General features: G+C 34.3%; 1 protein-coding gene across 1 annotated transcript; it reads left to right on the top strand.

The window, feature by feature from the left end:
• The first annotated feature begins 14,504 nt into the window (after nucleotides 1-14,504).
• Nucleotides 14,505-16,407, top strand: LOC111892153 (ubiquitin-conjugating enzyme E2 2). Its single transcript, XM_023888250.3, has 6 exons — nucleotides 14,505-14,664; nucleotides 14,944-15,077; nucleotides 15,172-15,197; nucleotides 15,329-15,418; nucleotides 15,525-15,613; nucleotides 16,044-16,407. The coding sequence occupies exons 2-6, from the start codon at nucleotides 14,953-14,955 to the stop codon at nucleotides 16,170-16,172; spliced, it is 459 nt and encodes a 152-aa protein (XP_023744018.1). The 5' UTR covers nucleotides 14,505-14,664; nucleotides 14,944-14,952; the 3' UTR covers nucleotides 16,173-16,407.
• Nucleotides 16,408-18,486: the final 2,079 nt, after the last annotated feature.

Here is an 18,486-nt window from a genome sequence, read left to right as displayed (position 1 = left end):
CCTTCCTTGGTGCAAAAAGCAACCTATATCTGACTTGTGACTCATAAAATGACATGATACAGAAGCCCAAACCCCCAACCATGTTTGCAAACATGTTTGGCCACCAAAAATGGCTTATAAAAGCCCTAAATCACCTCAAAGAGGGATCTAATAAATGAATGAGCAAGGTTCAAACTTTATACCATCCAAAGACTGCAAATGATGAACCAAACTCGAATCCTTCAGTCCCCTCTTGATCCTTCTATGCTCTTCCTTCTCCCTTGAGGTCAAAACTCACAAGAATCACTCAAAAAGCCTTAGATCTTCTCAAAAACGGCTAGGGTTTGCTATGAGGAGTGTTTGGGAGCATAAAGGGGGAAAGGAGGCTTCATAAGGTCGTTTAAATAGCGTGAAAACCCCTGGATTAGGGTTTTTGTCCAAACAGCGGCTACTCGCCGAGTCCGCAGCTTAAACCCCGCGCCTCATCCCGCTTCTACTTGGTGAGTCAGTCCTTCGACTCGCCGAGTCCAAGGCTAAAAATGCAAAAATAAATGAAGATTTAATAACATAATACATACCAAGAACCAGGTGCTACAAATTTTAATAATTTTACCCATCCATACTTGTGAGCACAAAGTAAAGATTCATGATTGCAATGGTCATTTTGTTAAAGTATAAAACAAAATAGTTTTCTTATAAGACAAAGCCACCTTTTGTGGTAAAAGTTTTTTTTTAATCATTACCTTTTTAATATTTTTTTTTTGAAAAGTTACTATTGAGAAATTGACTCATTAAGGTCATTAACTTTTCGGTTTATTTACATCTAGGTAATTTTTTTTTTCGGTACACATCTAGGTAACGAACTTGTTGGAAGTGTTCACATATGACCATTATGATCGGATGTATGCTGTAGTAGGTTACATCCGATCATAATGGTCATATGTGAACACTTTCAACAAGTTCGTTATCTAGATGTGTACAAAAAAAAGTTACTCAAATATGAACAAAACGAAAAAGTAATTACCCTGATAAGTCAATTTGCATTTTTATTAAGATAGTCGATCATAATGTTTGCAATATTAATAGATTCAGTTAAATTCCTTACAACAGTATTTATGAAAATTTAGGAGCACTTAAATTGGTCACGACTTGTTGGGAGTTGTTTTTGGTAGCATAATTATTAAATTATATATATGAGTCATTAACAATACTATCGATACAGATAAAAACTACTTCTATTTTTTGTATTTTAAATTCCTATAATACATAGATCAAACTGCATTGAAGATGGTGTTCTTCATGTTATTGGTCTCTAACTTTGATACTTTTAGTCAGTAGTAACTTTAAATTTTCATATTTAATATCTTAAACAATAAAATTTTATAAAACGACCATGTGTTTTTTTCCACGTCAATTCTAGAGTGTTTGTTTACCAAAGTAGCGTGTTTTAAAAAGATATTTACGAAAATTGTGTGGTCTTAAAAATATTTACCATCTGGTTAAATTTTACACCAAATCAAAATTAGAAGGTAAAATTAAAAAAAAAAAAATTTGACTTATCAGGGTAATTATCTTTTCGTTTTGTTCATATACGGATAACTTTTTTTTATATACATCTAGGTAACGAACTTGATGAAAGTGTTCACATATGATCATTATGACCGGATGTAACCTGCTATAACAAGTTATAGTGGTCATATGTAAACACTTCCAACAAGTTTGTTACCTGGATGTGTACAGAAAAAACATAGTTACCCAGATATGAACAAATTTTGACCTGATAAAATTTGTTAAGTATGTTTTTCAAGTTAACATGGACAAAATAAAAACAAGTTAACATGGACCGGACATTATAAAACCATTTCATAAGGTATTTGGCATGAATTGAAAAAAAAAATCAATGGAACAAAATCTTAGTCAACGGGACTATTTAGTCCCACCCAAAAGGGTGGAAACCGAGTTGGACAACAAATATTAATCTCTACAAGGATTAAAATATCCTCTTATCATCTCCCTCTCTCACATAATTGTGAAAATAATAAACATAAACAATTATTTATTTATTGCATCTCTCGATCAATCTCTTGTATGTTTACTCAATTAGGCTATATATTTCTTTGATCTTATTTCTGAATTTTCTTTCATCTCGATCCTGTCGTCCGAACTCAAGTATTTTCTTGTGCCATACCCCAGGAAACATCAAATCATTTCTTATGCTTTATTATTCAGACTGTAGACACTTATAAATGTCAATGCACCGCTAAAAACTAATTTATGGTTTAAAAGATGGTGAATATGTTTTTATAGAGGAATCGTAGAAGAAAATGAAGAGCGATTATGTTATTTATAATCACCTACTTCACATTGATTTGTGATTTATGTTTGAATCCTCAGTAGGTTGCAAGTTATGTGATTTGTTCTCAAAGTTACACATGCTTTGCAATGTGTGACATTTTTCTTTCAACTTTAGGAATTATGATTGAGGTTTTATTGACAGCTCATTGTTTGATTTTAGTTTTAAAAAAGAGTATAATGTTCATTTCATTTTTCATTGAACGGAACAAATCGTAATGTATATTTCATTGTTTATTATATTTTTTTTGGAATAGATGTTTCCTTTGGTTGACTATATTCCGATTGAATTAGAAACTACAAATCACAATCTAAATAAATGATGAGAAAATTTATTAGTTTCATGGTCATGTTCATTGTTTTGTGTTATTGTGTAACGCCAAAAATTTCAAAACAATTTTTCATTTAAAAATAATCGTTTAATTCTTAAAATACTTTGCTTAAAATCTCATTCATAATCGAATTACAAAACATAACTCCATTTTCACTTGCATAATAAACCAGGATCCTCAAAACATGACTCTTTCTCTGGTGTGTACAATCGAGCCGGTGCCGTCCCATGATCCTGAGAGAAACCCGAAACACATAACACAAAACACTGTAAGCACGAAGCTTAGTGAGTTTCCCCAAAATACCACACATACACATATTAGCCACTCGAGGCTATAACTCTGTGGGTCCGTGGACTCTACTCTATGAACCCTCTGGTTCTAGCTCTGTGAACCTTCCACTTCTAACTCTGGGAACCTTCCGGTTCTAACTCTGTAAACATGCACAACATAAATCACATAGAAATAATACAGTACAACACATAGCATACAAATACTCTGTCACATAACTCTGGTTACCTACTCAAGGTAAAGTATAGTGAGAAGACTCACCTCGCGTATCTCGATAACTCGCAAATCCCGGAAATCACTCGCGCTCGATCCTCCGAGCTATAATCCTCCTATAACACAATATATCTCTAATTAACACTTTCACAACTAAGGTTGACTACCCCTATCAAGTCAACACTGGTCAACTCTGGTCAACGGTCAACTTTGACCGGACTCGGCGAGTGCACTAGAGCGACTCGGCGAGTCTACACGTGTTCACTGACTCCCTAGGATCCTCTCTTGACACGTCGAGTATTTCCCTGACTCGACGAGTTCCACCTGGCATGAATCGCGGGGCCACCACGACTCAACTCGCCGAGTCTCAAGAACAACTCGGCGAGTTCCAGTTTGACTCGGTCCACCTGTCAACCCTCTCTGACTCTCCCTGACTCACTGAGTTAACCCTTAACTCGGTAAGACCACTCGCTGAGTGGTTATGGACAATCTTCATGCTACTCGCCGAGTCTGTTCTTCGGACTCGGCGAGTCTAAGCCATGCATGAACTCAAACTCACTCCTGAGGTCAGATCCGTTCCAGTAACTCATAGATCCAGTCCTTCCGAGCACATTTATCACGTAAAGTTACAATCTTGGTGCTCATGCAAAGGTCCAAAGGCCTTATTTGATGATATGGTCTCTAGGATGCTATTCTAAGCTCATGGCCTCCATTAACACTCATAAATCTTGAGGGAAAAGAGTCTTTGGACCTCTTTGGGTCCAGATCTAAAGCATCAACACAAAAAGAGGCCAATTACTCCATGAATCATTCCACAAAGAAGCCCTAACTCTAAAATTTACACCAAGGGCTGAGAAAGGGGCGAATGGTTACCTCAAATGAAGTCTCTGGACTCAGGAATCACTGGATTAGCACCTCCTTTGGTCTCCTCTTGCCTTGATCCTCTTCTATATGCAAAATCACCCACAAATAATCAAGGATCTTCCTCTTTTCTCTCACAAAACGCTCAAGGACTCTTTTAGGGTTCTCTCTGGGGTTGGTGGCCGCAAATGACGGCCATAAGCCCCTTTAAATAGGTCTCATACCCTGAAATTTAGGGTTTCATTAAACAGCGTGGACTCGCCGAGTCCGGATGCGAACCCTTTCCCAAACCGCGATCATACTCGGCGAGTTTGAGCTCCAACTCGCCGAGTCTCCTCACAAAACACCAAAATTAAGAAGAATAAATAACATCTGGGAATTCGAGCTGTTACATATTGATATAAGGATAATATCGTAGTTTTATCTTTTTGTTTTGTTCCGTAGTATTTTTACTAAACGGTGCACATATAATTTGTTATGTTCTGTTGAGTCCAATGTCCAATTCCGTTCTGTTCCATCCAGTCCGATTCATTCTTATTCATCTGCCAAACCCTACTTTAATTATATGTCATTTATGTGACAAATATATTGATACATAAACAAAAAATAATGAATTAGAGCATGTTTGATTTGGTGCTAACTGGGTCCGATCAGACGTTTTTGTTTGACCTGGTCCAGTCGGAGTGTTTGATTTGCGGTCTCAGTTGGCACCTCTTAGTCGGCCCACAAAATTGTATGACTTGGTCCGCTAGAAAATTAACACTGACCGAGACCGAAACTTCATTTGTCCCGATTTTCCCTTTCTCCTCCTTCCCACACATTCCTTCTTTTCCTCCCACCTCCGACATCTACACCTCCCACATCCATCTACGTCGCTCCTTCCTGCTCCGACTAATTCTCAGCTATGTGTGTGCTAGGGCTGAACTGAAAATAGTGCCACCATCTTCCTCATTCCCCTAATTAGCAGCAACAGGTCAGGTGAGAGTTTCATCATTGATACTTCTTCAATCATCCAATTTTGTTTTGTACTTGAATATTCCTTTGAATTCCTTATTTTTTGCTTCAATCAAACAATTGAAATAATTTGATTTTGTAGATTTTCTTTCTGCTACCTGTCATTTGTCATTTTTCTATTTCGGATTAGTTGTGCTCCAATTGTCAAATCAAAGATAATCAGGAAGAATGTTGATCAAGGTATGACGTCAACGACTCTGTGTGGTTTATATCAATTGTTTCTTAATCGGGCTTCATTTTGATAGTGATTTCGACTAGGTATACTCTATTGCCATATATTGATCTTGATTTTACTATATGTTCTATCTTTATATTCTAAATCGTTCATGTGTGCATGTTTCAATGCTATTTGTATGATTATATCTACTTTTGTGATTGAAATCCATGGTGAATGCTTATTGTCCACTTTCATCCAGGTTACTCGATTCAGGATCATTCACACAATCAAATCCTACTAGTTTCTATTGACAACTTGTGAAAGCCATTGGATCAATTTTGACTGTTTACATCATTGCAGGTAAGGGATAATTTCAATGTTTTAAATGGTGGTTGTTGGATGAAACGTTAACTGATGTAAATTCTTCTATGGTTGCGGTCAAGGTGGCAGTCAAGGTATTATTTCAAGTGTTGATATCAAGGGTAATTATAGTCAAATTGAGGTTGAATTAAGGTTGTTATCATAGCTTTTGTCCATGTTTTGCTGGTGCTATTTGAAGACCAACAATAGATGATCAAGATAATACATTAAACTTTGTGCAGGTTTTGACTTTCATTTTCCTTAATTGTGCAAAATCTATTTGTGTGTTGTGTTATATTTGATATGTTTTAACAAATCTAATGAGATGAAATGCGATATTTGGTGTGAATTAAATTGTTGTAACAATTTATGAAAGTGTTTATTATATTTCTAATTGACATGGTCTTGTTATGGATCAAATTTAATAATAAGTAATCAAAGTATCAATGATCCTATTTGATAGTTTAGTCGCAAACAAAACAAAAGGGTAAAATGGTCATTTTCATTAGTTAGCATAACTAGTCAGACACATAATCAAACATTATAGTTTCAGTCAGAGGCAGTTTCAGTAAGACTTAAGACCCGGTCAGAACTCTGACTCAGTCAGATATGACTTAATCAGTAACTATCAAACAACCCCTTAGTTTGGTCTCTCGCTCTTTTTTTTCCACCACACACATGACCATATAACTTAAATAAATTACAATACTTTGAAATTCAATCAATATTACTTATTTAGATGATAATTAGGACACATGTACAACTTTTTTTTTGTGTGTGTGTGGAAGATGTCTATCTTCTTGATTTCTAAAAAGACACGAGGATGTAATCAAGTAGAGACAACTTATGAGATAATAAATACCGATTAGAAAAATACTCAAAATTTGCTCGAGCTTGAATATATATCTAGTCGAGCTTAAATATTGGAATACTCAACCGGTAAAACCAGTGGCGAATCTAGAACCAAAAACCACATGGTTCCTTATGTAAATAAGACAAAAAAATATGAAAGTGTAAAAAATACTAACGGTGATGGGTCGGGTTGTATGACTTAAATATTTAAACATCACTTTAATAGTTATAATAAAGTTCTTACAATTGAACCCTACGAGGTCTTATAGCTTGAAACATTGTCACAATTGCATCGTTACCAATACCTTTTAAAACATTTTTTTTAATATACGACACTAAATTATCACTCAAAAACTGATCACTCATTTTGTTGCGTATATCAGTCTTTATCAACTTCATTGCTGAAAATGTGCGTTCTACACTTGTTGTTGCTACGGGTAAGATCAATGCAAGTTTCATAAGAAGGTAAATCTTAGGAAATATTATATGCTTCTTTTCTTCAACCATCTTTTTGGCAAGGTCTCCAATACTCTTCAAATCATGAAATCGTTCATTTTCTCGCACATCTTTAATCTAATTTCCAAGTTCCACTTCAAGAACTCGAAGATCGTATTCTATTGGAAACTCTTCCGGATAAAGTGAAGCCATTTTCATTGTTTTTTTCTAAATCAAAGGCTTTGAAAGATTCACTTGGGCACAAGCAAGCAATACAAGGAAGTAAATTCATGTTTGCTTCATTAAAGTGATGGTTCAACTCTTGAAGTTGCATATCAATCACCTCCTTAAATACATCAACTTGATAATGGTGCAAGTTATTAACCGTAAAAATAATATATACACATATAGATTAATAACTAACAATAAAACACAATAAATTTATAAATCAACGTGGTAGTTGGTAATAAGAAACATTACTAACCTGTGAACCTTTGCGACGATTGTATCCATTAAAATATTTATCTTCCAAATCCACAACTTTAACTTCGAGGTTTACCTCCAAAATCACGTGGTGGAAATTTATGATTTAGAGGTTGGAAAGGCCCTTTTTGCAAGTATGCTCTTCTAATTTCATCTCTTTGGTTTACATGATAAAAATCTATACTTGGTGGTTCAAATGGATCAACAGGTAGTGCGTTTAAATCAACCTTCTTATACTTATGTTGTTGTTCACCATCTTCTTTTTTTATAAAACTTATGCAAAGACATTCTTGAATGTTGATGCTTTATTCTGAAATTGAATTATGAAAATGAATGTTATAAAAAGTACTAAACTAATAAGTAATAACCATTATCAGTTTATCATTTATGAATCTTTTGTTATCAAACAGAGTAATAGACAAATCACAAAATCAAGACAATAACAATATAACATAAAAATCAAGACAATAGCAGTTGAACAAACAATGTTTTTATATCAAATACACAAAGAATTCTCAAAATTGTTAACACTTCACAAAAAAAAAATTAAGAATTTTGCAATCTAATAAGTGATTTAGTGATAATGTAATATAAATCATGAAATCATACAAATATACAATCATTAATCAAACAAAGGGTTTTGATTTTGAACAACAAAAAGCAAAGAATTCTGATTTCTGAAATTGTAATGTAATACAAACCTCAATTCCTCAAACCTGAACAACAAATAGCAGTTGATCGATGGAGGGATAGCCCGTGGCCGATCAAAAATTGCTGATAGCCGATAGGCTGCTACCACCGGAGGGGAAGACGAGGATGACGGCAGGGACGATGTCACAAACTCACAATGATGAATGATCGATTCCAATTTTCCAAAGGCAGGGAGTCTGCAGTCTGCGACTCTGCGTCTTTTCCGTTTCTTTTTTTTTTTAAATAAAAATAAAATAATGGATCAATTGGATTGGGCTACAGCTTAATAGATAATGGGCAAAAGATATGAACATCTGATATGAAAAAAAATAGATATGAGTTTTGATGTCAAAGGTAGGTCTTTTATAAAAAATAAGGTGGGTCCTTATTTTTTTTATAAATACTTCATATATAAAATAAATAAAAAGGTAGGTCCTAGGACATACATTCACTCTTACTACCTACGCCTCTGGGTAAAACTCACAAACCTAACCGAACTTAGTAATATTTATATAATATCTTTTATTTTTATTCGTATATATATATATATATATATATATATATATATATATATATATATATATATATATATATATATATATATATATATATATATATATATATTTGAGCCGAGTCGAGTTAAGCTCGATAACTTTATTAAGCTTAATTGGGGGGATAATGACTTAGGAGGGTAATAACGTTTCCCATTTGTCCATGTTAGGTCCTTAACGTTTTTTTTGTGTGAATTGCACCATTAAGGTTCTAATAACCGTTTATAAATAGTCATTTAACCGGCTTCTTCCTGTTTTGCTTAGTTGGCATCTTACGTGTTCGGTGGCATGGCTATAACTACCAGATTCGCATAAGGTCCCATATTTCTTGTGCCCTAATTTGAAGAGTTGAAGAAGAAGAGAAGAAGATGTCGTCGCAAGCCTCCTTTACCTCGACCTCAAACAACCGAATCATGTGCTACTGTGGGCTCCCTACTCAGATTCGAGTCTCCACTACACCACAAAATCCAGGGAAAAGATTCAGAACATGCCCTAATTCGTTGGTAATGTCCAATTTTTAAGATTGAAGCGTTTCTCTTTAAATCTCTATTATAAGTGAGTAAGTTATGACATTTATCCTAAAGCTTTGTTTTTTTTTTCATTTTTTATAGAGAGCAGGGAGAAAATGTGGATTTTGGGAATGGGTTGCTGAAGATCCGGTCACAGAGGAGATTTTTGGTCTTAGATATGAGTTGAATGAAATGAAGAAGAAGATGCATCACCATAAAGTAGCATTGATTGTGTTGTTTGTCTTGTTCTTTGTTAAGTTATTTTGAATGGAGTTATGATGCAATAGACATCTTTTGAATATAAAGGGTACCCATAATTTTGTTATTTTGATTATAAGGGTACCCATAATGTAATGAAATCATATGTATGAATGCAAATGAAGCTTTTGGTAATGAAATCTACCATTGTAATACAAACACCACTTTAAAGTGTATGATTCAACATTGAAGGGTAATATTGTCAACAACAATTATAATGAAGCAGTTAATTATATTAAAGGGTAGTATTGTCAACAACAGTTATAATGAAGCAGTTAACTATATTAAAGGGTAATATTGTCAACAATAATTATAATGAAGCAGTTAACTATATTAAAGGGTAATATTGTCAACAACAATTATAATGAAGCAGTTAACTATATTAAAGGGTAATATTGTCAACAACAATTATAATGAAGCAGTTAACTATATTAAAGGGTAATATTGTCAACAATAATTATAATGAAGCAGTTAATTATATAATCAACCAATAATTATAATGAAGGGTAGTATTGTCAACAATAATTATAATGAACAACCAAATTGAACATAATGTAATGAACCAAGATGATTCAACAAAAAATATAATTAACCAAATTGTCAACATCTGCAAAGTATATGATTCAACAACCAAAATGCAGTTAAAAGATTTAAACAGATGCGGTTAATAGATTTAAACAGAAAATATATTAAAGGGTAATATTGTAACAAACAAACACTCTTAAAAAGGTGTTCCCATTCACCATCAAAAGAGCATCAAAAGCTGGAGTGTTTTGTCCCTTAGTCTAGTACAACATCACATTTAATATCAAAAGATTCCACCCTCACATGCCTACCTAACACCCTACATGCATATATAAGAAAACAAAACATTACAACATAAAACCTGCAATCAACCTAGATCTATAGGTTTCCCTGAGCTACAACCACTACCATCCTTGGTCACCACTTTTTTCCTCAGGCACTGCTTGGTGATTCTTTCAGAAGCTTTCCTCTTCCTCACTTGAACTGCTCTATGAAATGGTCTTGTAGAAGTAGATCTTTGCCTTTGTTGTGGAGTTGCAGGAGTGGATCTTGGAGTTGGATGTGGATTTGCAGAAGTTGGAATTGGAGCTGGAGTTGGAATTGGGGTGGATCTTGGAGTTTGAATTAGAGTTGAAGTTCGAATTGGAGTTGGAATTGGAGTTGGAATTGAAGTTGGAATTGGAGTTGGAATTGGAGTTGAAGTTGGAATTGGAGTTGGAATTGGAGTTGAAGTTGGAATTGGAGTTGAAGTTGGAATTGGAGTTGGAATTGGAGTTGAAGTTGGAATTGGAGTTGAAGTTGGAATTGGAGTTGGAATTGGAGCTGGAGTTGGAATTGGAGTTGGAATTAGAGTTGCAATTGGAGTTGATCTTGGAGTTGGAACTGGAGCTGGAGTTAAAGATGTTGGATCCGGATCACCTGTGGTTGGATTTTTTTTGGTGGGCACCCTTTTTTGTTATGCCCACTAACATAGCAGATTGAACGCTTTTGCACCTGCTTTACTCTTGATATTGTGTGTGTGCTTGATATCTCCCTTTCTGCTGCACTTTTTCTCCTCTTAGTAGATGGCCTTCCAGGTAGCCTTCTACTCTTTGGGGGTAAAGGCTTTGTGTAGTCACTTTGTGTCCACAGAGAGCTATCATTCAAAGGATGAATAATATATTTATAGCAGTTGAGATAAGTTGCCTTACTGTAACAACTAGCTACATAATCCTCTGAGTTCAAGTTCATGGATGAAATTGCAGCCACTCCATGTACACAAGGTATGCCAGTCAACTGCCATCTCCTACATCCACAAGTCCTTCTGATCAGGTCAACTGCATACCTATCATTACATAACACCACCTCAAATTGTTGATATCCACAAGGGTACACTGCCCAGAATCTGTACATAAACATTAAACAAGTAAGACCACATGAACAAATGTATATTTATGCTAAATAACAAGTAAATACAAACATTCTTACCTCTGTTTGTCCTTCAAATCTACTATTTTCTTCCTAATGGATGGGCATATAGTTAAATCCCAAGACTCTCCCTTAGTCCTCTGATAGTATAACCTCTGTATCACATAAACCCTGATATCCTCCAACATTGCTATTATTGGTTTATGTCTAGCCTAAACTATTTCAGCATTAAAACTCTCTGAAATTCCATTTTCAATAGCATCACAGAATACCCCTTCTACTTGAAAAGCCCTACAATAACATTTAGGGTCCCTCTCCATGAGATAATCAAATGCCCTACTATCTAATTCCTTGATCTCTTTCATAGCAACTTCATGTTTCTGTTTTGTGGTAGCCTTCACAGCCTTCCAAAAAGGCTTGATAAAATGCTCACCTTTGAACCTTGTGTTGAAGTTGGCTAGTATGTGCATAGCACATAATCTGTGCTCAGCATGAGGAACCATTTCCTTGATAGCTTCAATTAAACCCTGTCCAATTTACAGTGTTAAATAATTATTAAACTATAAAGTTAAGAGTAAACATGAGTAGTACCTTGTGTCCATCAGAGAGAATAGTAAGTCCATTTCCATTGCCTCTTTCAATATCATCCATCAGTAGATTAAGGAACCATTTCCATGTTTCTTTGTTCTCAACAGTTACAACAGCCCAAGCTATAGGGAACATGTGATTATTGGAATCCCTACCCACTACAGCTAAGAGTTCACCCTTGCAAATTCCTTTGAGAAAGCATCCATCAATCCCAATGACTCTTCTACACCCCTCTACCCAACCATCTCTTACACCTCTGAAGCATACATAGAACCGTTTGAACATTGTACTTCCATCAGGCATATTGTCCACTTCCATGCTTATAGTTGATCCTGGATTAGCTCTTTTGATTTCAATGCCATAGTCCCACAACCTACTATAATGCTCTTTCAGAGTGCCTTCAATCTTAGACAAAGCAAACTTTTTTGCATTTCTACATTGTCCAATGCTAACTATGATGTTGTATGCATTTGAGATTTGAGCTTTCATCTTCCTCAAACTAAGCTTGGGGTTTTCTATAAGTACATTGAAAAATTGTTTCCCTACCCACTTATAAGTCACTAAGCCTATTTTAAAAACTCTACCACAGTTATGAGTTGATTTAAGTGACTTGATCTGAAAAGTCCTTTCCTCTTGCATCCAAGAAGCCCATAACCTAAAAGGACATGTAGGTTCTTTACCTTTGCAACACTTCACTAAAAGTCTGTTTTTATCATTCTTTTCATACCACAAATCATAACCATGCTTAACAGCATAGTTGGTAAGACAATGTTTGAGTTCACTAGGATTGGTGAATTTCATACCTAACACAGGAGCCATTTGATCCCATTCTTGCTCAGAATTGTGCACAGGGTATACAGGAGGTAGTTGCTCAGCAGTAGGATCTTCTTCCTCTTCATCATTTGGGCAAAGTTTGTTCAAAAACATGTCTTTCTTCTGCATACCTTGAATACTTGCTCTTGCCCTGTTCATAGAAAACTCCTCATCATCCATCTCGTGTTCCCAAACCTCTTTATCTATTACATCAACTTCATCTTCGTTTGAGTTGGTATCATCTTCAACTTCAGGCTCTTCCATTTCAATCCAGTCAAATAGGGGTTCATGCATATGGTCCACATACACAGTTACTTTCTTTTTGTCATGAAGATACTCAAGAAATTCATGATAATCACAATCGTTTTGCAATGTGGCAAATCCTTGACACAATGTTTGGCCGTCTGGACAATAGTATACATCTTTGCACATCCTTCTAGTAATCAGCTCTAGGTGAGCAATGAATTCAGAATACCCTTTGTCCCTGAAATCGGCGTACCTTATCTCCTTTTTATCTGGATCAAAATACGTAAATGGCCTCGGGAAGAAGTGCCCGTTGTAGTGGGCTTCAACGACCAATGCATCATCTTTAGCCATCTAATCTGATCGGGGTTGCTCGAAGAAAGAACAATGAGAATGAAGAGATAGAGATGGGGGATTTGTCCTGCCCTAATTTATGGAGATAAATACACACGCAACGCCTTAATAATGTCAACTAATCATTCACGTAATGGTTTAACAGGAAGAAGCCGGTTAAATGACTATTTATAAACGATTATTAGAACCTTAATGGTATAATATACACAAAAAAACGTTAAGGACCTAAAATAAACAAATGAGAAACGTTATATTTTTACGATTAGTAAGGTTTGTGTGGTCTATCATGGTCTTTGTTTCTAAATCTTATGTTTGAAAGCGATAAAGAACCATGATAGAAAAAATGTTGATGATAAATAGTGAAAAAGTATAACTCTAATAAATACATTAATTTTGACTTATATGGATGTATATTTGCCGCATTGAAGAAAAGTCGTAGAAATCTAATAATTGATTTTAATTTATATGGATACATATTTGCCACATAGATATCATATTTTTAGGCTAAAAAGAGTGTCAAACTCATTCAAAAAGTGATGTCATCTCAGCATCATGTCAGCATCATTACAAACCCACTAACAAACCACTAGTTCTTGGAAATGGTTACCACTCTATAATATTTTTCTTTTTATTTTTTTGACATTATTAGATTAAATTAAAAACATAATTCAAATAAAAACACACATTAAATTAAAAACACATTACATTATTTTAAAACATACAAATTAAAATCTTATTAAAAAAACATAAAAACAATCCTAAATTACTTAAAGAAACATAAAAATATCAACTAAAACATAAATATTAGAAAGAAAAAGTTTATTTTTTTTAAAATGGATTGAACGGTCATATATACAACCGTTACTTCCTTCCTTTCTCTCCCCTTTTTTGATTCGTTGTCTTCGTCCGTAGAGGGTACTACACCGCAAGCCACCTACATACACTTGAGACGGTGTTCACAACCTAGCATGGCAACTCAGCTCGCTTCCATACCGGAAGGCCTTACGAAATAATTTTTGAGATAATAAAATATTAAAAACATAAGATCTTCAAAATTCAGCAGCTTTGGATTGGATGGCCTAATTTGTTTGTATTCAAGTGGACAGGTGATTTGTCATAACCCAAAACAGAAGACATAAATAAAAGGGTAAAGATAGATCCATGTACAAATTTCAATGCATAAAGTACATTTTCTAATGCAGTTTTGTTCTGGTTTAAGTAAGTGCAACTGTATGAGAATGATATAATCAGTGGCTCACATGTTACGCGAAGTCGAACACTCGTCCTTTTGTGCAAGAGTTTGTGGGTTTTGAAGGGCGACGAACGGAGGCCAGACATATCCACCATCACCGACGGTTGATCAACTTCCGATTCACTTTTCCGGGCGCCTAACTTTCCAGGCAACAAGATTTCTCAATCCTTTTCAACTATCCATCTAATTATCACGCTATCACGCTCATATTAACGGAACCCTAGAATCGAGTAACATGTTATATCATTCAATTAGTGCTTAAATATCGTCTCTCATCTTACGAATATTACTAGGTTTATAGATCTAGGATTAGAATACAAATAGGTATTTTAATGGCACTTGATTATCGATAATCTCACGCGAACTAGATACATATACATGATTGGTAGATTGAAATTTCAAAGTCGATTTTTTATATCTATAACAGTCGTTGAGGATGTCGACGCCGGCGAGGAAGAGGTTAATGAGGGATTTCAAGAGGTTGCAGCAGGATCCTCCGGCTGGAATCAGTGGTGCGCCATATGATAACAATATTATGCTTTGGAATGCCGTCATATTTGGGTAGGTGGAGCTGTGGATTAATGTTTGTTTTTCATGGCTTCTTTGAGATGATGATGATTGATTGTTTTACTGATTAGTTTTGTTTGCATTTCAGCCCTGATGATACTCCTTGGGATGGAGGTGTGTGATCACTTCTATGATCTTTTTGATTTATCATACATTGTTTTAGTACAATATATTTACATATGAGTACTATGATTTGAATTGAAATTGATAGATCTTTGTTGAATTATATAACATAACACCCTCAGGTACATTCAAGTTGACACTGCAGTTTTCAGAAGATTATCCAAATAAGCCACCAACAGTTCGATTTATTTCCCGAATGTTTCACCCAAACAGTAAGTTAGCATTATCAACAAGATAATATCTTTCAAATCAATGTATATGGGATAATGGGAATATGGGATTGCTTTCTTATTTTATTCCTTTTTTTGTATTGGGTAGTTTATGCAGATGGGAGCATATGTTTGGACATTCTTCAAAATCAATGGAGTCCAATCTACGATGTTGCTGCCATTCTTACATCAATTCAGGTATGCTAGCTTTGATATTATGTGGGGTCATTCTCTTTGAAATTTAACATCTTTGTATGCTTGTTCACATGGGTTTTTAGATAAAACTTTCATTTAGATAAAAACTTCATTTATCAAACTCTTACCCACTCAAACCTATGTTTTATCGAATTTGCACGTAATAAAGAGGATCTGGGAGGGCATTTTTGTCTTTTTTAATACCCTTTCCTAAAGAATGACCAATTTCTTCAATCACAAAATTTAATGAGATTTAGAAAATTCCAATTCCTTTGAGTTTGTCAACCAAACACAATTTTGACTAGAATTTACATATTCCAATTCCTTTGAAATCCATGAACCAAATAAAAAGGGAATGAAACCAAATAAAGTAACAAAATATTAACAAATTTTGAAAAACAAAATTTTCTAATTCCAAATTTGTGAATTTTAGTCATTACTGTGCGATCCAAATCCAAACTCCCCAGCAAACTCTGAAGCAGCACGGTTGTTTAGTGAGAATAAGCGCGAGTACAACAGAAAAGTGCGTGAAATTGTTGAACAAAGCTGGACAGCCGACTAAAAACATCAACATCCGCTGCTTTCATATCTTATCTCATCTCTGTACCTTTATAACATATATATATGCTTCTTTGAGAACACACCACTCAAACACTAATAATGCAAAACCAGTATAAGCTCAATTTCTAGGCAAATTTAAGTTTTTTTCTTCTTTAATTCGTGATCATTTGCTTGCGTTTTGAGACTTTGTTGTACATAATGATTTCTTGTAATATATTGGCCTGGAATTTTCTTTCTTTTTTTTTTTTTTTCAATTTTTTTGTTGCTTGAAATGATAACAAAGGTTTTTTTTTTTTTTTTTTTTAATGGGTAAAGTGACTGACTGTAATGTTGTTTGCTTGGATAAAGTTCGGATGATCATTGTCTAAAAGAGACTAAATGACATTTTACCTCATGATTTAAAAACGTATTTCACAAGATTAATCAATTTTGTCGTGAGGAATTGAGAGGGTGAATAGGTAAAATGCTGTTGTGTTAAGCGGATAAGCCAATATTGTTGGTTTAATTGAGAGCTTATGTTGATAAGCTTGTTAAGTCAAAAAGAAACTTCCCTCGGGGTGTTCGTAACTAAATGGCTTTGTATTTGCAAGTTTATTTGATTTGTTACATGTTATATTTACAAGATGACATATTACAAGTACTTGATATGGAAGTGTTTTTCATTTATACCACTACATATTTGTGGCTTTTTTATATTTTTGAATGATATAAAATCAATAGTTGAGTCGATGCACTCCGAAACACAATAAACAGTCCCTTAGACTTAGTGGCAGCTCCAACATCCACTATATAATTAACAACAGCGGTACTTGGCGACAATAGTTTTTGCAACAGTGGTGGCTATATATTTTTAACGGCGACGACTCGTCGTCGACAACTAGAAAACAATAGCATAGCAGATCAATGATGTTTTCTTAATGTTTACAATAAAGTAAAAATATTTAAAAAGCCATAAACATATCTGGTGGTGGAAATGAGAATGGTGCATCTAGATCTGGTAATGCTTCTGATAATATTCTACAATCATGTTTTCTAACTGACCACAATAAACGTAATCATGTAATCATGTTGAAGTCATAAATTGACAATGTATATTTTGATAACAAACACCTTTTCCCCCTTCCTTTATAGAAATTTTGTTTGTTAGTAGGGACAAAAAGTTTGGTCAAAAGGTAATTTTGTCATTTTTATAAATATCATGAGATTGGGAAGATTCGGTTTTATAAATTGTGTTTATATATGTTAAAGTAACTTTTGTGATGAAATATGATGTCAAATTAAGTGAATTAGGCATGGAGATGTACATTTAAAACAAAAAGGGTGAAACGGGAAATTATATAATTTTGAGTACCAATATTGTGACTTAATAGATTTGACACCTGTAACTATTCAGCCAAAAGTGTCTTAATGGAGTTGTTAAACTCATTCCCACCTACATGTAAGTTCATAAAATTTAGAGTTATTATGATGAAGTTACAATGATACAAAGTTAGAAGTAAAAATGCTATAAAAACTAGAATCAAGAACTACATCTGATGAAATTATGTGATGCATACGAGGAGAGGTAAGCGATACGTGTGGGTGATTTTGACTGAGAACGGTTTTGTACATTTACATTACAGGAATGAGTAGCATACTTTGTAGACGCGACGTGTAATTGGGTATTAGGCAACGATAGTTGAAATTGAAGAGAATGTGACACATGTATGTTAGAAATCAGACGACATGTTTTATGGATATGCGATGTGTAATCGTTGTTCCAGAATATGATACAACAGATTTATGTCAGTCATTTGGTTCATCCTTCACCGACAACACCGATTGAGAGACAAAGAGGAACGAAGTTGGAGTTGTGATAAAGAGTATAACTTCCACCAAGAGATCTTAAAGAATAATCAAGTCACTTAATCTATATTAAGTGAGTTTTCTCCTTTATTTTACTCAAACTTTTATGATTTTTCAAAGGTAGGATTGGAAGGAAATTGATGGAATTTGTTGCAATTGCTTTAATCTATAATATGAAATAATAGTTAGCATTTTAAACATGACTCCAAGTTGTTATGATCAATACATAGTGATATTCATGAAGTTGAGTGCGAAGAACCCAAACCCTTGATTGAAGAATTATGCGATAATTGAAAATTAAGCTCATGCCTTAATAAATTAAGTTACATGGATAAGATAAATGTGAAGCTTAGTTAGTTTTGTCGACAAAAGTTTGAAATGAAAATTTTAGGTGATTATGTGAAAGATTGTATTAAGAATGAAGTACAAATTAAGTTCTTAATACAATAAGTCATGTCATTCATGAAGTA

The sequence above is a fragment of the Lactuca sativa genome, chromosome 3, assembly GCF_002870075.4.
Source record: "Lactuca sativa cultivar Salinas chromosome 3, Lsat_Salinas_v11, whole genome shotgun sequence".
NCBI lineage: Eukaryota > Viridiplantae > Streptophyta > Magnoliopsida > Asterales > Asteraceae > Lactuca > Lactuca sativa.
This window is presented reverse-complemented; position numbering and strand designations above follow the sequence as displayed.